The 20,498-nt window shown below is 51.8% G+C and overlaps 1 protein-coding gene across 15 annotated transcripts in view; it reads right to left on the bottom strand.

Annotated features, from left to right (window-relative positions):
* Positions 1-5,099: 5,099 nt before the first annotated feature.
* The window catches only part of EML2 (EMAP like 2), a 38,138-nt gene continuing 22,739 nt past the window's right edge, over positions 5,100-20,498 (bottom strand). For 10 of the 15 annotated variants that reach the window (XR_012427727.1, XM_074023912.1, XM_045378618.3 and 7 more), the window contains 10 exons: positions 17,924-18,078; positions 17,648-17,773; positions 15,508-15,639; positions 14,073-14,140; positions 13,223-13,311; positions 12,919-13,016; positions 12,276-12,363; positions 10,780-10,875; positions 9,714-9,844; positions 5,100-5,488 (listed from right to left, as the gene is read on the bottom strand). Coding sequence is in view for 9 of the 15 variants with exons in the window: in XM_074023912.1 (XP_073880013.1) it covers positions 5,363-5,488; positions 9,714-9,844; positions 10,780-10,875; positions 12,276-12,363; positions 12,919-13,016; positions 13,223-13,311; positions 14,073-14,140; positions 15,508-15,639; positions 17,648-17,773; positions 17,924-18,078 (1,109 nt within the window). In the remaining 6 variants the exon portion in view is untranslated. The remainder of the gene's footprint in view (positions 5,489-9,713; positions 9,845-10,779; positions 10,876-12,275; positions 12,364-12,918; positions 13,017-13,222; positions 13,312-14,072; positions 14,141-15,507; positions 15,640-17,647; positions 17,774-17,923; positions 18,079-20,498) is intronic. The other 5 variants (XR_010583042.2, XR_012427728.1, XR_012427725.1 and 2 more) reach the window with 1 other exon arrangement.

Here is a 20,498-nt window from a genome sequence, read left to right on the forward strand (position 1 = left end):
AGGGAGTGAACAAATGAATGATAAGTGCTCCTAAAACATTAGCTTATTTTTATTTTTGACTTTACATCTTTCATAAACTAATCGTGAGAATTCATTATTGGTTAAGGGACCTCAGATAGACGTGGCATACAACACTAAAAAATGATAGCTGTCAGGTTTGATTTTTTTTTTTTTTTTTTGAGACAGAGTCTTGCTGTGCCCAGGCTGGAGTGCAAGGACATGATCTCAGCTCACTGCAACCTCCTCCTCCCGGGTACAGGTGATTCTCCTGTCTCAGCCTCTTGTAGCTGGGAATATCAGCATGAACCACCACACCCAGCAATTTTTTTTTTTTTTTTTTTTAGTAGAGACAGCGTTTCACCATGTTGACCAGGCTGGTCTCAAACTCCTGACCTCAGGTGATCTGCCCACCTCGACCTCCCAAAGTGCTGGAATTACAGGCATGAGCCATGGTGCCCAGCTTGTTTTTTGTTTTTTTGAGACAAAGTCTTGCTCTGTCCCCCAGGCTGGAGTGCCATTGTACCATCACAGCTCACTGCAACCTCCACCTCCCAGGTTCAAGTGATTATCCTGCCTCAGCCTCCCGAGTAGCTGGGACTACAGGTGCGTACCATCACACCTGGCTAATTTTTGTGTTTTTAGTAGAGACAGGTTTTCACCATGTTGGCCAGTTTGGTCTCGAACTCCTGACCTCAAGTGATCAGCATGCCTTGGCCTCCCAAAGTGCTGGGATTACAGGCATGAGCCATCGTGCCTGGCTCTTTTTTTTTTTTTTTTTTTTTTTTTTGAGACGGAGTCTCGCTCTGTCGCCCAGGCTGGAGTGCAGTGGCCAGATCTCAGCTCACTGCAAGCTCCGCCTCCCGGGTTCACGCCATTCTCCTGCCTCAGCCTCCCGAGTAGCTGGGACTACAGGCGCCCGCCACCTCGCCCGGCTAGTTTTTTTTTTGTATTTTTTAGTAGAGACGGGGTTTCACCGTGTTAGCCAGGATAGTCTCGATCTCCTGACCTCGTGATCCACCCGTCTCGGCCTCCCAAAGTGCTGGGATTACAGGCTTGAGCCACCGCGCCCGGCCTTTTTGTTTATTTTTAAATTAAAATTAAAATGTAGGCCAGGTATGGTGGTTCATGCCTGTAATCCCATCACTTTAGGAGGCCAAGGCAGGGGGATCATTTGAAGCCAGGAGTTTGAGATCAACCTGGGCAACATAGCAAGACTCTGTCTCTACAGAAAAAAAATTTATTTTAACTAGCCAGCTGGGTGGTGGTGCGTGCCTGTGGTCCCAGCTACTGCGAAGGCCAAGGTGGGAGGATCACCTGAGCCGAGGAGGCAGAGATTGCAGTAAGCCAAGATCACACCACTGCACTACAGCCTGGGAAACAGAGAGGGAAAAAGGGGCAGTCAAGCTCTGTGGCTCATGCTTGTAATCCCAGCACTTTGGGAGGCCGAGGTGGGAGGATCACTTGATCCCAGGAGTTTGAGACCAGCCTGGACAACAAAGTGAGACCCCCATCTCTACAAAAAAAAAAAAAATTAAAAATTAACCGTGATTAAAAAATAAATGTAATTAAAAATTACATTTAATTAACAATTAGTCTCAAAAAATTTAATTAAAATGTTCAGATCTTAAGGGAACAGTATAAGGAATCCTGAAAATTGAATATACCATGTAATTAAACACCCAAATCAAGACTCAGGATATTGGCCAGGTGCGGTGGCTCACATCTGTAATCCCAGCACTTTGGGAGGCTGAGGTGGGCAGATCACTTGAGTTGAGGAGTTCAAACCAGACTGGCCAACATGGCAAAACCCCATCTCTAGTAGAAATACAAAAATTAGTTGGGTGTGGTGGTGGATGCCGGTAATCCCAGGTACTTGTAAGGCAGGAGAATTGCTTGAACTCAGGAGGTGGAGGTTGCAGTGAGCCAAGATCGTGCCATTGCACTTCAGCCTGGGCAACAGAGTGAGAATGACTCAAAAAATAATAATAATAAAAAGATAAATTCTGAATGCTCATTGGTGGGCTTAGGGTCCCCTTCTCTCTCTGGCTTACCCTAAATTTATGCTGAGACTTGATCAGGGTCCTGGAGGGAAGCAAGTGGCCAGTCCCGAGTTTAACTGGGAGCGTTTATGGGCAGTTTATGGAGAGATGGGCAGAGTGGAGAAAGCCACAAAGGATGGGGCGGCACCAGGGGACCAGCCGAAGTGGGCACGAAGCCATCGCCAGCCTAGGGCAGAAGGGACAGGGAGGGAGTCTATTACCGTCTCCAGGGACTGCTCGAGTTCCCAGAGGAGCTGCGGCTCAGAGGAGGGGAACCACAGCCACTGTGAGTGCAGGATGCAGGGAGGGGCCCAGGAAGCAAATATCCTGACCTCTCTCCACCGACCCTGCGGATAGAGTTTGCACACGGCAGTCTCCCAGGGCCCCGAGCTAGGGAAGGAAGGCTGAGAGTGACCCTGGGGTGGAGGAAGGTCACGTGGAGAATCACCAGCACTTTTCCAGCAGAACTTTCTTGGTGCATTTTTCCATGTAGGTCCAAGTCTGGCCACCAGGGGTCGAAAGAGCACCCGGATTCCCAATGAACGGGCCGCTTTCGCAGCGCTGGGCCACTTTCCCAGAACCTGGGCAATGAAAGGTAGGTAGTGAAGGGATGAAAGGTAGGCAGTGAAGGGAGGAGGAGAAGAGGCTTTGACCCAAGAGCAGCAGAAAACTGTCTTCTAGACCTAAGGGTGATAGGATAAGGCTAGTGCAAACTCCATCCACGGGGTCGGTGGAGAGAGGTCAGGGTACATTCACTTCCTGGGCCCCTTACTGCTTCCCTTAGTCCCACAGTGGCCGTGGCCCCTTCCTCTGAACCACAGCTCCTCTGGGAACTCTGCCTGTCCCTGGAGATGGGTAACAAATTCCCTCCCTGTCCCTTCTGCCCTAAGGGTTGTGATGGCTTGGGTCTCACTGGGGCTGGTATCCTATCTCCAGCATAGGTCTGGTCACTGCTGGCTGAATGGGAGTTCCGCAGTGGACAAGTTCAGAAAGGGAGGGTTCAAATGGCTGGTGCATAAGACAATGTGACTGTAGAGGGTGCTGGCTTTTTAAAAAGTGAAGGATCAGCCCGGGTATGGTGGCTCATACCTGTATTCCCAGCACTCTGGGAGGCTAAGGCGGGCAGATCACCTGAGGTCAGTTCGAGACCGACCTGGCCAACATGGTGAAAACTCTTTATTAAAAAATACAGGCCGGGCACGGTGGCTCGCGCTTGTAATCCCAGCATTTTGGGAGGCCGAGGTGGGCAGATCACGAGGTCAGGAGATCGAGACCATCTTGACTAACACAGTGAAACCTCGTCTAAAAATACAAAAAAAAAAAAATTAGCTGGGCATGGTGGCAGTCGCCTGTAGTCTCAGCTACTTGGGAGGTTGAGGCAGGAGAATGGCGTGAACCCAGGAAGCGGACCTTGCAGAGAGCCGAGATCACGCCACTGCACTCCAGCCTGGGTGACAGAGTGAGACTCCGTCTAAAAGAAAAAAAAAAAAAAAAAAAAAAAAAAGGGGCCGGGCGCGGTGGCTCAAGCCTGTAATCCCAGCACTTTGGGAGGCCGAGACGGGCGGATCACGAGGTCAGGAGATCGAGACCATCCTGGTTAACACGGTGAAACCCCGTCTCTACTAAAAAATACAAAAAACTAGCCGGCCGAGGTGGCGGACGCCTGTAGTCCCAGCTACTCGGGAGGCGGAGGCAGGAGAATGGCGTGAACCCGGGAGGCGGAGCTTGCAGTGAGCTGAGATCAGGCCACTGCACTCCAGCCTGGGTGACAGCGCGAGACTCCGTCTCAAAAAAAAAAAAAAAAAAGAAAAAAATACAAAAATTTGCCAGGTGTTGTGGCAAGCACCTGTGTTCCCAGCTACTCAGGAGGCTGAGGCAGGAGAATCGCTTGAACCTGAGAGGCAGAGGTTGCAGTGAACCGAGATCATGGCACTGCACCCCAGCCTGGGAGACAGAGCAAGACACCATCTAAAAAAAAAAAAAAAAAAGTTTTATTTTACGTTATTTTAATTTTCTTGAGACAGAGTCTCACTCTGTTACCCAGACTGGAGTGCAGTGGCGCGATCTCGGCTCACGGCAACCTCTGCCTCCCAGGTTCAAGCAATTCTCCTGCCTCAGCCTCCGAGTAGCTGGGACTACAGGTGCCCGCCACCACACCTGGATAATTGTTTTGTATTTTTTAAGAGATAGGGTTTCACCATGTTGGCCAGGCTGGTCTGGAACTCCTTAATTCAGGTGATACACCTGCCTCAGCTTTCCAGAGTGCTGAGATCGCAGGTGTGGACCACCGCACCGGGCCAGAAAGTTTTATTTTAATCCAAGTTAGAGCAAGATGGTTTCTATTGCTTGCTTCCAATGAAGACCTAAATAACAACGGTCCCTCATCACAAGCACTGTAACACACTGATATGGTTTGGTGGGGTCCCCACCCAAATCTCATCTTGAATTCCCAGGTGTTGTGGGAGGGAACTGGTGGGAGGTAATTAAATCTTGGGGCAGGTCTTTCACATGCTGTTCTTGTTGATAGTGAATGAGTCTCACAAGATCTGATGGTTTTAAAAAGTGGCATTTTGGCCGGGCACAGTGGCTTATGCCTGTAATCCCAGCACTCTGGGAGGCCGAGGTGGGCGGATCGTGAAATCAGGAGACCGAGACCATCCTGGCTAACATGGTGAAACCCCGTCTCTACTAAAAATACAAAAAATTAGCTGGGCATGGTGGTGGGCACCTATAGTCCCAGCTACTCAGGAGGCTGAGGCAGGAGAATGGCATAAGTAAACCCGGGAGGGGGAGCTTGCAGTGAGCCGAGATGGCACTACTGCACTCCAGCCTGGGTGACAGAGCGAAACTCCGTCTCAAAAAAAAAAAAAAAAGAGTGGCATTTCTCTGCACAAAGTCTCTTCTCTTCTCTGCCGTCATGTGAGATGTGCGTTTCATTGTCCAGTCTCAGGTATGTCTTTATCAGCAGCATGAAAACGGGCTAATACACTAATACACACACACATCCATACACATACACAACTGTGTAGGTACACACCATACAAATACACAGACCGGACACACCATAGTGCACGTGTCTTTATTTCTGGATGATATAAAAGAAAAAACTTAAAAAACACCCCAAACCAAACACCAGTGGATCCCCAAAGCAATGTGATTCCCTCATCCCACCCGGATAAATAGAGACTTCTGTCAGTCTACCCTCCCGCCCCCATAAACCCCTCTGCTATAGACATACTCTGGGTATATATTACTCTACTCGGCAATAGACATCTCCCGAAAATAGAATTCCTGCCCTGACACCTGACTCTTCCCTGGACTCATCAGACCACCCGCCACTGTAGCACACTGGTGTCCTTGCCCCCCGTGGTCAGGGCCATGCTGTCATCCCACAAGAAGGCCACATTTGTCACGTGGCTGCTGTGTCCACCGTACTTGTGGCTGAGGGCCTGTTATAAGGAAAGAAGTAAGTAAAGAAAGGTCAGTGGGGACAATGCCACTCCATCATGGTCCTCTTGTCTTGACCCAGTTCTTCTCTGCTCTTCCTCTTTTTTTTTTTTTTTTTTAAATCACTTAGGTTAGAGTGAAGTCACTGAGGCATGAGCACAGCTTCAATGTAGCCTCAACCTCCTGGGCTCAAGGGATCCTCCCACCTCAGTCTCCCGAATAGCTGGGATCACAGATAAGCGCCACCACACCTGGCTAATTTTTTTTACTTTCATAGCGATGGGGTGTCCCAATGTTGCCAGGGCTAATAAACCCTTGAAGAACCAACGGAGGCCAGGTGCAGTGGCTCACGCCTGTAATCTCAGCACTTTGGGAGGCCGAGGCAGGCAGATCACAAGGTCAGGAGATCAAGACCATCCTGGCCAACATGATGAAACCCCGTCTCTACTAAAAATATAAAAATTAGCTGGGCGTGGTGGAGCATGCCTGTAATCTGAGCTACTTCGGAGGCTGAGGCAGGAGAATCGCTTGAACCAGGGAGTCGGAGGTTGCAGCGAGCCGAGATTGTGACACTGCACTCTAGCCTGGCGACAGAGTGAGACTCCATCTCAAAAAAAAAAAAAAAAAAAAAAAACCCAGAACAGCTGCGTGTGGTGGCTCACACCTGTAATTCCAGCACTTTGGGAGGCCGAGGTGGAGGTGGATTACTTGAGGTCAGGAGTTCGAGACCAGCCTGGCCAATGTGGTGAAACCCCGTCTCTACTAAAAATACAAAAAATTAGCTGGGTGTGGTGGCACACGCCTGTAGCCCCGGCTACTTGGGAGGCTGAGGCATGAGAATCACTTGAACCCAGGCGGCAGAGGTCGCAGTGAGCCGAGAGCATGCCACTGCACTTCAGCCTGGGCGACAGAGGGAGACTGTCAAAAAAACAAAAACAAACCAACAAAAAACCCAGCAGGGCAACTGAATTGGTTTATTCAACAAGTTAATGGCATAAATAGAGGAAACAGCATGCACATGGGGAAGGCTGTTCTACATGCTGAGATTTGAGACATAAGCAAATGCAGTTTGGACCCTGATTCAAACAAACCAACCGTAGAAGGCCAGTCTGGGGCACATCAAGGAAATGTGAATATGTACTGGCTATGAGATCATATTTAGGAATTGATGTTTTGTTTTTGCCTCCCTAGGGATGAGGCATACAAGAAATTAATGTTGCCGGGCACGGTGGCTCACGCCTGTAATCCCAGCACTTTGGGAGGCCGAGACAGGCGGATCGCCTGAGGTTGGGAGTTCAAGACCAGCCTGACCAACATGGAGAAACCCTGTCTCTATTTTAAAAATACAAAATTAGCCAGGCATGGTGGCGCAAGCCTGTAATCCCAGCTACTTGGCAGGCTGAGGCAGGAGAATCGCTTGAACCCAGGAGGCGGAGGTTGCAGCAAGCTGAGATCGCGCCATCGCACTCCAGCCTGGGCAACAAGAGCGAAATTCTGTCTCAAAAAAAAAGAAGAAGAAATTAATGTTAATGAGTAGGAGTGGTCAGAGGCTTGTGGATATGTAAGAATTCTTCTTTTTATTATTATTATTATTTTGAGACAGAATCTCACTCTTTTGCCCAGGTTGGAGTGTAGTGGTGCAATCTCAGCTCACTGCAACCTCCGCCTCCCAAGTTCAAGTGATTTCTCATGCCTCAGCCTCCTGTGTAGCTGGGATCACAGGCGCCCACTACCACCCACGACTCCTTTTTTTGCATTTTTAGTAGAGACTGGGTTTCACCATGTTGACCAGGCTAGTCTTGAACTCTTGACCTCAGGTGATCCGCCTGCCTCGGCCTCCCAAAGTGCTGGGATTACAGGCGTGAGCCACCGTGCCCGGCCAGAATTATCCTTGTTTTTTTAAACATGAATGCTTAATTTAGAGGGCTAAAAGATAGCCTATGTGTTTTTGTGTGTGTGGTGTTTTTTTTTTTTTTTTTTTTTTTTTTTAAAGACAGAGCCGCCGGGCGCAGTGGCGCAAGCCTGTAATCCCAGCACTTTGGGAGGCTGAGACGGGCGGATCACGAGGTCAGGAGATCGAGACCATCCTGGCTAACACGGTGAAACCCCGTCTCTACTAAAAATACAAAAAAACTAGCCGGGCGAGGTGGCGGGCGCCTGTAGTCCCAGCTACTTGGGAGGCTGAGGCAGGAGAATGGCGTAAACCCGGGAGGCGGAGCTTGCAGTGAGCTGAGATCCGGCCACTGCACTCCAGCCTGGGCGACAGAGTGAGACTCTGTCTCAAAAAAAAAAAAAAAAAAAAAGACAGAGCCTTGCTGTCGCTCAGGCTGGAGTAAAGTGGCATGATCTTGGCTCACTACAGCCTCTGCCTCCCGGGTCCAGGCAATTCTCCTGCCTCACCCTCCCCAGTAGCTGGGATTACAGGCGTGCACCACCAGGCTTGACTAATTTTTGTGGGTTTTTTTTGAGACAAAGTCTCACTCTGTCACTCAGTGCGGTGTCGCTCAGTGGAGTGCAGTGGCATGATCCTGGCTCACTGCAACCTCCGCTTCCCGGGTTCAAACGATTCTCCTGCCTCAGCCTCCTGAGTAGCTGGGATTATAGGCACCTGCCACCACGCCCAGGTAATTTTTGTATTTTTAGGAGAGACGGGGTTTTGCCATGTTGGTCAGGCTGGTCTCAAACTCCTGACCTTAGGTGGTCCATCACCTTGGCATCCCAAAATGCTGGGATTACAGGCATGAGCCACCACACCTGGCTACATATGCAGTTTCTTAAAACTACAGACCAGGACAGGTGCTGTGGCTCATGCCTGTAATCCCAGCACTTTGGGAAACTAAGGTGGGAAGGATTGCTCAAGTCTAGGAGATCAAGACCAGCCTGGGCAACAGGGACCCTATCTCTATCAAAAATACAAAAGTTGGCCAGGTGTGGTGATGCACGCCTGTAGTCCTAACTACTCAGAAGGCTGAGGTGGGAGGACCGCTTGAGTCCAGGAGGTCAAGGTGCAGTGAGCCGAGATTGTGCCATGCCACTGCACTCCAGCCTGGGCAACAGAGTGAGACCCTGTCTGAAAAATAAAAAACGAAGAGAAAGGAGAAAGAAGAAACAAATGAAATAAATATACCAAATCTGGTAATAGTTGAACATGGGTAACAGGTACAGGAGGGGTCACTGTACTAGTCTTTCTGCTTTTATGCATGAAAATTTCCTAGGAAAATGCTGAAACAACCCCTCTTCTGTTAGAACCAGAGAATGGTAAAATTAACGTCCAGCTTTTTTGTTTGTTTGTTTTCGTCTTTGTTTTGAGATAAAGTCTTGTTCTATCACCCAGGCTAGAGTACAGTGGTGCAATCATGGCTCACTGCAGCCTCAACCTCCTGGGCTAGCAATCCTCCCACCTCAGACTTTCTTGTAGCTGGGACTACAGGCGTGCACCACCATGCCCAGCTAATTTTGTGTGTTTTGTAGAGATGGGGTCTCACTTTGTTGCCCAGCCTGGTCTTGAACTCCTGGCCTCAAGCGATCCTCCTGCCTCAGTCTTGCAAAGTGTTGTGATTACAGGTGTGAGCCACTGCACCTGACCTTGGCCTCTCTTAAAAACTTGTAAGATCTGGTTGTATATCCTGTGCCCAGGTACATAGTAGGTGCTCAATAAATATTTACTGAGTTAACAAGGATAAAAGAACCAAAGAGCTCAGAATTACAGTTGCTCAGAATTTTAGAGAACCATGTCTTCGGCTGGGCACCGTGGCTCACGCCTGTAATCCCAGCACTTTGGGAGGCCAAGGTGGGTGGATCACGAAGTCAGGAGATCGAGACCATGGTGAAACCCTGTCTCTACTAAAAATACAAAAAATTAGCCAGGCATGGTGGCGGGCGCCTGTAGTCCCAGCTACTCGGGAGGCTGAGGCAGGAGAATGGCGTGAACCCGGGAGGCGGAGCTTGCAGGGACCCGAGATCGCGCCACTGCACTCCAGCCTGGGCAACAGCGCGAGACTCCGTCTCAAAAAAAAAAAAAGAGAACCATGTCTTCAGCATGGCACACTCTGAAATTCATCCACCTTTGGATTAAGAAAGGCCCTTGGGATCAAGACCACTGTCCTCCTTGTACAGATGGGGAAACTGAGGCTCAGAGAAGGGGTGGGGTTGGACCAGAGCTGCCTGAATCTTGTCCCCACCCCTGCTTGCTACCCCTATCCACCCCCATCTCCCCAAGGGACTCACTCGAGGCTGACAGCACGGGTAACTAAACAGGTGAACTTTGCCAAAGTCATCAGCTGAAGCCAGCAACTTCCCATCATGGGAGCGGGCCACAGCATTGATATCAGTGCCATCCGCCCCCTCGGACCAGATCCCTGTGGGCAAGATGGAGGTAAGTTGTAAGATGTCAGCTGGAGCCAGGGACTGCCAAGAGAAGCAGACTGCCACACCAGCCACCCTAATTTGTTCCGACCTAGCCTGTATCTATCCAAGGATACGACCCAGAATGACCTTCTTAAAATGTGAATCCGAGCCTGCCCCTGCTCTGCTCAAAACCCTTCCATGGCTCCCTGGTGATCTTAGAAGAAGGTCTATGGTTCTAAGCCTCAGCGGGCCCCATGCACTGCTCCAGCCTCATCCCTCATCAGTGCTCCCGTTAAACTCTGTAATGATTTGGCCACCCTGCCTCCCTGCATTTCTCCGAATGCCAAGCTCTGTGACACGCCTGGGCTTTTGTATGTGCTATTCCCTTTGCCTAGAGACTGCTTTCCTTCTCCACTGCCCTGGAAAGTAACTCCTCATCCTCCAGGTCCTAGCTCAGATGTCTCTTCCTCCAGGAAGCCCTCCCTGATTCCCTCCAAGACTAGGCCAGATGCCCCACCCTAGGTTTCCCTGTCCCAGCCCTGCTCACTCTGCGTCAGCACTGTCTGGGGACAAGTCTGCCTCCCCAACTGGACTGAGAGCCCCAGGAGAGCAGGGCCCTCAGTCATGGTCACTGCCAAGCCCATAGCGGGCACAGAACTGCTCAGGGAATATGTGTTCGCTGATTTCGTGCCTGAATGAATGGCTGGCTAGGGCACCGTCAGTGTGGTCTCTCCTGGCCAGTCACCACGCCCATTTGGTTTCATTTTATTACAGCTCTAATCAGTCATCTCACCCTACCCTTTCCTCTTACACAAACACAGCCCACATGCAGTAAAGGAGTGAGCTTCCTACACTGGAGGTAAACAGTACGACTCTGGAAACCACCAGCAGGGATGTCTCTCAGAACTCCTGTCCTCAGGGAGACCTCTCTCATTCCAGAACTCACCAAACACCCCAAACCCCAGGACACAAGTAGCTGTGGCCCATTCCATGTTCCTCACAGCATCTGCACTGGTGATCTGCTTACAGGTAGCCGGGTCCCCTGGGGCAGAAAATGGGAGGAGACATTCAGAGTTGGAAGAACTACACAGGAAACCCGTCCCTTTCTTAGACAGTGGGAGCTGAGGTCCAAGACAGAGGAGGCTAAGGTCCCAGGGCTCATTCCACCTGTCAGGACTGGCTGAGAAGGCTGCATGCTGGGTCTTCACAGCCAGCTGCATAAGCGGGAGCATCTGCTTTGAAACCTGCATCTGGCAGGGCGTGGTGGCTCATGTCTGTAATCCCAGGAGGCGGCATGAGCCACCGCGTCCGGTTGGATCACCTGAGGTCAGGAGTTTGAGACCAGCCTGGCCAAGATGCGGAAACCCCATCTCTACTAAAAATACAAAAATTAGGCCGGGCGTGGTGGCTCATGCCTGTAATCCCAGCACTCTGGGAAGCCGAGGCAGGCGGATCACCTGAGGTCAGGGTTTAAGATCATCCTGGCCAACATGGTGAAACCCCGTCTCTACTAAAAATACAAAAAAAAAAAAAAAAATAGCTGGGCGTGGTGGCAGACACCTGTAATCCCAGCTACTCAGGAGGCTGAGGCAGGAGAATCACTTGAACCTGGGAGGTGGAGGCTGCAGTGAGCCAAGATCACACCATTGCATTCCAGCCTGGGAGACAAGAGGGAAACTCCATTTCAAAAAAAAATACAAACAGAAATATTAGTTGGGCATGGTGGTGTGCTCCTGTAATCCCAGCTACTTGGGATGCTGAGGCAGGAGAATAGCTTGAACCCAGGAGGTGGAGGTTGCAGTGAGCCAAAATCGTGCCACTGCCCTCCAGCCTGGATAACACAGTGAGACTCCATCTCAAAATATAAAAATTAAACAGCTGGGCGCGGTGGCTCACACCTGTAATTCCAGCACTTTGGAGGCCGAGCGGGCGGATCACGAGGTCAGGAGATTGAGACCATCCTGGCTAACACGGTGAAACCCCGTCTCTACTAAAAATATTAAAAAATTAGATGGGTGTGGTGGCAGGCGCCTATAATCTCAGCTACTCGCGAGGCTGAAGCAGGAGAATCATTTGAACCCGGGAGGCGGAGCTTGCAGTGAGCCAAGATCGCACCACTGCATTCCAGCCTGGGGGACAGAGCAAGACTCCGTCTCAAAAAATATATAACAATAATAATAATAAATAAAAATTAAAAATTTAAAAATGTAAAAAAGAAACCTGCATCCCTGCATCCTACTCATCCAACCAGAAAGGGGAGGAACTGACTAAAAGTGGGGTACACCAGGGGGAAAATAAGCCAGCAGTCCCTGAATTCCAAATCAGAACCAGCCTTGAATGCTAAGGGAGCGAGACCTGAAGCCCCTGCCTCCTGTCCCAGAACTCAGGGAAGTCTGCAAATGAGACGGAGGAAGAAATGTCTCTGGGTCCCGGAGAACTCACAGTACAGAATCTCATAGTCCCCGGAGTTGGTGACAAAGCAGCTGCTGTCCTGGGCCCAATCCAGGTGGGTGATAAAACTGGAATGGCCCTGCGGGGGAGGGAAGGGATGGTGTTAGAGCTGCAGAGGGCGGAACCAAGGAGAGGGGGACAGGATTAAATCAGGAAAGTGGAAGGTCAAATACAGAGGTAGGGCAAGAACACAATGGGACTAAAGGAAGGATACACAGGCCTTTGGAGTGTGGGGGCAGGGCCAGACTACTGTGGGCGGGGCCAGACTGTGATGGGCAGGGCTAGACAAAAAGCACTTAGAACACAATGGTAGTTTAGAACAGGTGGGCAGAGCTAGACACAGAGGAGCTGGCTTCGAGAATGTGAGGGGCGGGGCTACACAGAGGGGCGGTCTCGGAACGTGAGGGGCGGGGCTACACAGATGGTGAGCTTAGCACGTGGGGGCGGGGCTACACAAAGGGGCGGGCTTAGAACACGAGGTGGTGAATGTGTGGGCGGGGCCAAGACTCCTTGCTCTGATCAGGGCACAGTCAGTTGAGTGTTGAAAGTTGCGCTCCCTTGAGGTAGAAAATTGGTTAATTCTGCACCCCCTGGGCGGGGTGGCGGCGCGGGCTGGGGGCCACTGCCCACTCACCGAGCACTTGCCCAGGCGGCTGACCTTGCGGCCGCCCTGGTCCACCGTGTACACGTACACCAAGTTGTCGTGGGAGCCCACGGCCAGGTACGCCCCGTCTGGGGGAGGGGGAGGGGGGCTATGAGGAGGCACCCAGGCTCCGCCCCCTCCTTGCCCAGACTCAGCCCCCTCAACAGTCCCCAGCTCCATCCCCACTGCGTCCCTCATAGGCCTCCCTTCGAAGGCTCCACCCCTCCCCCTGCCAAGAACTCTGAGCCTCTGTCCCCTGGCCCTGCCGCTTGGGTGTCCCAGGCCTGCCGCTTACCTGGGGAGAATTTGACCACTGAGATCTGTTCATTGCCGTCTGTGTGGATAGCCACCAGGTCATGGGTCTCCGTGTCCAGCAGCAGCCATCTTGAAGGAGAGGGCGTGGTGGGGGGGAGGAGGGGTCAGATGATCTGACAGAGAGGGGCGGCAATTTGTGGGGTCTGAGGGAGGGATCAGAAGGACCCCAGAAAAGATCTGGGCTGGGCACGGTGGCTCAGGTCTATAATCCCAGCACTTTGGGAGGCCGAGGTGGGTGGATCACTTGAGGTCAAGAGTTCAAAATCAGCCTGGCCAACATAGCGAAACCCCGCCTCTACTAAAAATACAAAAATTAGCCGGGCGTGGTGGCGCATGTGCCTGTAATCCCAGCTACTCGGGGGGCTGAGGCACGAGAATTGCTTGAACCTGGGAGGCAGAGGTTGGAGTGAGCTGGGATCATGCTACAGGACTCCAGCCTGGGCAACAGAGCAAGACTCTATCCCAAACAAAACAAGGCCAGGTGCGGTGGCTCATGCCTGTAATCCCAGCACTTTGGGAGGCTGAGGCAGGTGGATCACTTGAGGTCAGGAGTTCAAGACCAGCCTGGCCAACATGGTAAAACCCCATCCCTATTAAAAATCAAAAAAATTAGCCAGGCATAGTGGTGGCCACCTGTAATCCCAGCTACTCGGGAAGCTGAGGCAGGAGAATCGCTTGAACCTGGGAGGCGGAGGCTGCAGTGAGCCAGAGGAATATTGAGGGATCGGGGCTTGCTAAATAGTGGGATTTGGGCAAGTAGGAGAGAGGGAAGAAGGGCCAGTTACCCAGGGAGCAGAGAAGCCCTCCCGAAATGCCGTCCTCAGCTTTACCTGCCAGTCACTGTACCCACAGCCAGGACAGAGCCACTGGGGTGGAAGCCGGCTGAGCGGGCAGGGTCCTGAGAAGGGAGAAAGAAGAGGCAGGGCTCAGAGCTGGGGCCCCATGTCCATCTGGCCATTCTCTTGCCTCAGGGCCAAGTCTAATCTTGGGATGAGGGCTCTCCCCTCCCTCTGCTGCCCTTTGGGACACCACCACCCCAGACACCATGGCAGCCATTCCTCTTTCCGTTCCTGTAACATGTTAGCCTGAACAGAAGACATTCCTCCTGTCACCGCTGTCCCTGGAACCTTCCTTACTCCTCTTCTAAATTCCCACAGCTTTATTCATCCAAGACAACTTCTTTAGATAATTTCCTAGATGTGGGAATGCTGGGACAAAGGGCATCCAGAATTTTAAGACTCTTTTTACTTTTATTTTTAATTCTTTTAATTTTTATTTATTTTTTTGAGATGGAGTTTCGCTCTGTCGCCCAGGCTAGAGTGCAGTGGCACGGTCTCAGCTCACTACAACCTCTGCCTCCCAAGTTCAAGCAATTCTCCTGCCTCAGTTTCCCAAGTAGCTGACATTACAGGCACCCACCACCACGCCCAGCTGATTTTTGTTTTGTTTTGTTTTTTGTAGAGATGGGGTTTTGCCATGTTGCCCAGGTTGGTCTCAAACTCCTAGATTCACACAATCTACCTGCCTCGGCCTCCTAAAGTGCTGGGATTACAGGTGTGAGCCACCACACCCAGCTGAAATTTTTATTCTGTTTACATTTTAATTAACTGTGAATAGCCATGTGTGGCCAGTGGTTACCCTATGGGACAGTGTAGCTCTACACTTGACTGTTGCAGCAGTCACACCTTCCTTGAACTCAGCGGCTCCTGACTCCCCGCTCCTCATGGCAGCTCCCGACAGGATGGTTCTGTGTCGTCCTGGGCTCCCTTCCAGTCAGGAACCTACTCCTCCACCCCTTCTGAGAGAGCTTCTAAGCACCCAATTCCCTGGACAAAACCCCCACCCTGCTTAAAAAGACCTTGTTTGGGCCAGGCTTGGTGGCTCATGTCTGTAATCCCAGCACTTTGGGAGGCCAAGGTGGGCGGATCATGAGGTCAGTTTGAGACCAGCCTCACCAACATGGTGAAACCCCGTCTCTACTAAAAATACAAAAATTAGCTGGGTGTGGTGGTGTGTGCCTGGAATCCCAGCTACTCGAGTGGGAGGCTGAGGCAGAAGAATCGCTTGAACCCGGGAGGTGGAGGTTGCAGTGAGCCGAAATCATGCCATTGCCCTCCAGCCTGGGTGACAGAATGAGACTCCATCTCAAAGAGGGAAAAAAAAAAAAAAGACCTTGTTTGGTTTCAGTCTAATGTGCTGAGATCTGACACATGGGGAAAGGTAGTTCTGTTAGGACGGTGCGTTTCCAGTCCCCGGGCCCCTCACCTCGATGATCCTGCTCCACAGGGGCTGGTGGGACTCTGAGCTCCACAGATGCACCAGCTTATCCTGCCCGCAGGTCACAAACTGGGCCTGACTGGGGTGTGTGGCCAGGCCCCACAGCTCTTCCACATGGCCCTGGTGGAAAAGGAGGACAGCAGGATGGAGACAGCAGCCCTGGCCTTTTCCCACCCAACCCTAATGCCAGACAAGTGCTGGATAACTCACCCTGCCCCAGCGGGACCCAGGGAAGACCTTTCCCGGTGTGTCTGAAGGGGGCCTCGATTGGGCATCTGAACCCATGCCCTAGTGTGTGACTCAAGGCAAACCCTGCCCCTTCTCCAGGGACCTCTGCTTTCTTCTTTGCACAATGGGAGGCAGGAGGGCATGGTGGCTCAGAGCTTGATCTCAGGGGTCAAACAGGCTGCACTCTGGCCACACGCCTCCCAGGTCTCCAGCTCCAAGGATCTGGGAAGGCCCTCGTGGAGTCTGCCTGCAGCCAGACAGAGAGCCCAGAAGTCTGAGGGACCTCATGGAGGGCACTAAACCTGATGGCTCTGACCCTCGGCCTTCTATTACTGACCGAGGGCAGTCACCTAGGCAGGTGACATCTCCTTGGAACCTCAGCTTGATCGTCTGTAAAATGGAGCCAGTTGGTGTGTGTGCCTCATAGCATTCTTGTGCTCACTCAAATCGTGGATGGAAAATGCTGGCCGGGTGCGGTGGCTCAGGCCGGTAATCCCAGCACTCTGGGAGGCTGAGGCAGGAAGATTGTTTGAGCTCAGGAGTTCGAGACCAGCCTGGGCAACATGGCAAAACCCCATCTCTACATAAAATACAAAAATTTGCCAGGTGTGATGGTGCACACCTGTAGTCCCAGCTACTTGGGAAGCTGAGGCAGGAGGATCCCTTGAGCACAGGAGATGGAGGTTGCAGTGAGCCAAAATGGCACCACTACATTCCAGGCTGCGTGATATAATAAATAAATAAAATGCTAAACATAAGGATAATTCAGAGAATGTGGTCACAAAATGGAAATGTCTAACTATTATTATTTACAACAAAGTTTTTTTTTGAGACGGGATCTCACTCTGTTACCCAGACTGGAGTGCAGTGGTAGGATCTCAGCTCATTGCAACCTCCACCTCCCAGGTTCAAGCAATTCTTCTGCCTCAGCCTCTTGAGTAACTGGGATTACAGGCACACGCCACCATGCCCAGCTAATGTTTTGTATTTTTAGTACAGATGGTGTTTCACCATGTTGCCCAGGCTGGTCTCGACTTCTGATGTCAAGTGATCTGCCAGCCTCGGTGTTCCAAAGTAATATTAATATTACAATTAATAATTATTATAGCCAATGTAATAGTATGGGCTGGGCGCAGTGGTTCATGCCTGTCATCCCAGCTCTTTGGGAGGCTGAGGTGGGTGGATCACCTGAGGTCAGGAGTCTGAGACCAGTCTGACCAACATGGCGAAAACCTGTTTTTAATACAAAAATTAGCTGGGTGTGGTGGTACATGCCTGTCATTCCAGCTACTCGGGAGGCTAAGGCAGGAGAAGCGCTTGAACCTGGGAGGCAGAGGTTGCAATGTGCCAAGATTGTACCACTGTGCTCCAGCCTGGGTGACAGAGTAAGACTCTGTCTCAAAAATTAAAAAAAAAAAAAAAAAAGTATAAATAGAGTGCTTCCCGGTAGGTGAGTTATTTAACTGGGTCAGGGACAAGGGAGGGAGGGAGGAGGCCAGGAAGGGAGGAGCAGGCATTTGAGCTTCGAGAAGAAATGCGAGCAGACTCCAGCAGAGCCTTCCCCAGTCTGTGGAGCTGGAGACCGAGAGGTGTGTGGCCAGGGTGTCTGCAGCCATGGGACAACCTGTAGGGACACTCACCAACCTGAAGGATGCCACCCCCAATCAGAGTGGCAGGAGGCAGCACAGTTGGAGCAGGGGCCTGGGGCCCCTCTACTGTGCTCGGAGTTAAACTCTTGGTTGCTGGATCCTGGGAAGGGGTCCTGGGTCAGGGCCAGGTCAGAGAAGGGACACAGCAGGGAGGTGAGGAGAACTAGGAGTGGGGAGGGGGAGTGGATAATGCAGGGAAGACCAGGGGAAGAGTTGGGAAGAGGGGAGGGGTGAAGTGGAGGGAGGCGCACCTGGACCAGCAGCGAGAAGCCCGTGTGCATGGAGCCCTGCAGGATGGAATTGCGGGTGGTCCCCACGTACAGTGTGTCTCCGTGGCCCTCTGCCACAGTGCGCACAGGGCCAAAGTCCTCGGGGACCTGGGTGGGCAGATAAGAGGGAAGATGAGTAGGATGCACACAGGGGTGGGCGTGGGGTGACATGCTGTGGGGAGGAGGGTCTGGTGTTGGCAGCCCTGGTGAGATGGGGGGGTCTCTCCACCCCCACCTGAGCCCACTGCCCCTCCTCACCTCCACTTCCTGCAGCTTGCTGTAGTCAGAACCCCAGAGGACCACCCGCCGATCACGGCCCCCTCCGGACACCAGCGTCCCGTCCCGCAGGGCGCAGAGCCCAAACACGCCACCGTCATGGGCGCCCAGCACCGCCTGTGTGATACGGTTCCCACCTGCAGGGTGGCCAGGGGCAGGGTCAACAGGGAGAAGCGACCTCTGTGCTGACCCCTGAAAGCATCTTCAACTCTCAAGCCTATGTCCATACATTCTCACCCACCTTTCCACCTTTCTTTTTCTTTTTTTTTTTTTTTTTTTTGAGACGGAGTCTCGCTCTGTCACCCAGACTGGAGTGCTGTGGCCGGATCTCAGCTCACTGAAACCTCTGCCTCCCGGGTTCCCGCCATTCTCCTGCCTCAGCCTCCCGAGTAGCCGGGACTACAGGCGCCCGCCACCTCGCCCGGCTAGTTTTTTTTTGTATTTTTTAGTAGAGACGGGGTTTCACCGTGTTAGCCAGGATGGTCTCGATCTCCTGACCTCGTGATCCGCCCGTCTCGGCCTCCCAAAGTGCTGGGATTACAGGCTTGAGCCACCGCGCCCGGCTCTTTTTTTTTTTTTTTGAGACGGAGTCTCGCTCTGTCGCCCAGGCTGGAGTGCAGTGGCGTGATCTCGGCTCACTGCAAGCTCCGCCTCCCAGGTTCATGCCATTCTCCTGCCTCAGCCTCCCAAGTAGCTGGGACTACAGGCGCCTGCCACCGCGCCCGGCTAATTTTTTTTTTTATATATTTTTAGTAGAGACGGGGTTTCACTATGTCAGCCAGGATGGTCTCGATCTTCTGACCTTGTGATCCACCCGCCTCGGCCTCCCAAAGTGCTGGGATTACAGGCTTGAGCCACCGCGCCCGGCCCCATCTTTCTTTTTCTTTTCTTTTCTTTTTTTTTTGAGACAGAGTCTCTCTGTCGCCCAGGCTGGAGTGCAGTGGTGCTACCTCGGACCACTTCAACCTCTGCCTCTCAGGTTCAAGTGACTCTCCTGCCTCAGCCTCCCAAGTAGCTGGGATTACAGGTGCCCACCACCACACCTGGCTAATTTTTTGAGTTTCTAGTAGAGACGGGTTTCACCATGTTGGCCAGGCTGGTCTCAAACTCCTGACCTCAAATGATCCACCTTCTCGGCCTCCCTAAGTGCTGGGATTACAGGCATGAGCCACCATGCCCGGCCCCACCTTTCCACCTTTCTATCTGCTCTTCCACCCACCCAACCACCCAAGCACCTGCCACATACCCACTCAAATACAATACCTTATCATCCATTCATTAAACCATCTGAACTAACATCTACCCATCCATCCATCCACCCTTTGGCCTATATACACATCCATCCACTCACTTATCTACTGGTCTGTTAGATGAACACTATCCACTCATCCATTCATCACCCATTCATCCACCAGACTATCCATCCATCACCCTACCCATTCATCCACCCATCTCTCTACTGATCCATCCAGTCAGCCACCCTGCCATCTATCCATCAACCCACCTCTCATCCAATCATTTGCCCTCTCTTGTTTTTTGTTTTGTTTTGTTTTGTTTTTTGAGACAAAGTCTTGCTCTGTTGACCAGGCTGGAGTGCAGTGGCACGATCTTGGCTCACTGCAACCTCTGCCTCCTGGGTTTAAGTGATTCTCATGTCTCAGCCTCTGGAGTAGCTGGGATTACAGGCATGTGCCACCACACCCAGCTAATTTTTGTATTTTTAGTAGAGACAGGGTTTCACTCTCTTGGCCGGTCTCAAACTCTTCGACTCAAGTGATCTGCCCGCTTCGGCCTCCCAAAGTGCCAAGATTACAGGCATGAACCATGGCACCCAACCTAATAAAGACAATTTTTTAAAAAGAGAGGGCAGGCTGGCTGAGCGCGGTGGCTGATGCCGGTAATCGCAGCACTTTGGGAGGCGGAGGCGGGCAGATCACGAGGTCAGGAGATTGAGACCATCCTGGCTAACATGGTGAAACCCCGTCTCTACTAAAAATACAAAAAATTAGCTGGGTGTGGTGGCAGGTGCCTGTAGTCCCAGCTACTTGGGAGGCTGAGGCAGGAGAATGGCATGAACCCGGGAGGCGGAGCTTGCAGTGAGCCGAGATGATGCCACTGTACTCCAGCCTGGGCACAGAGCGAGACTCCGTCTCAAAAAGAAAAAAATAAAAAGAGAGAGAGGGCAGGCTGAGGCGGGTGGATCACTTGAGCTCAAGGGTTCGAGACCAGCCTGGACCACATAGCGAAACCTCATCTCTATTAACAAATACAAAAATTACCTGGGCCTGGTGGTGGGCACCTGTAGTCCCAGGTACTTGGGAGGCAGGAGGATCACTTGAGACTGGGAGGCAGAGGTTGCAGTGAGCTGTGATGGCACAACTGCACTCCAGCCTGGGCGCTACAGTGAGACCCTGTCTTAAAAAAAAAAAAATCCTTTATTAAAAAAAATTTTTTTTTGTTTGAGACAGTCTCACTCTGTCCCCTAGGCTGGAGTGCAATGGTGCCATCTCTGCTCACTGCAACCTCCACCTCCTGGGTTCAAGCGATTCTCCCACCT

The sequence above is a fragment of the Macaca fascicularis genome, chromosome 19, assembly GCF_037993035.2.
Source record: "Macaca fascicularis isolate 582-1 chromosome 19, T2T-MFA8v1.1".
Lineage (NCBI taxonomy): Eukaryota > Metazoa > Chordata > Mammalia > Primates > Cercopithecidae > Macaca > Macaca fascicularis.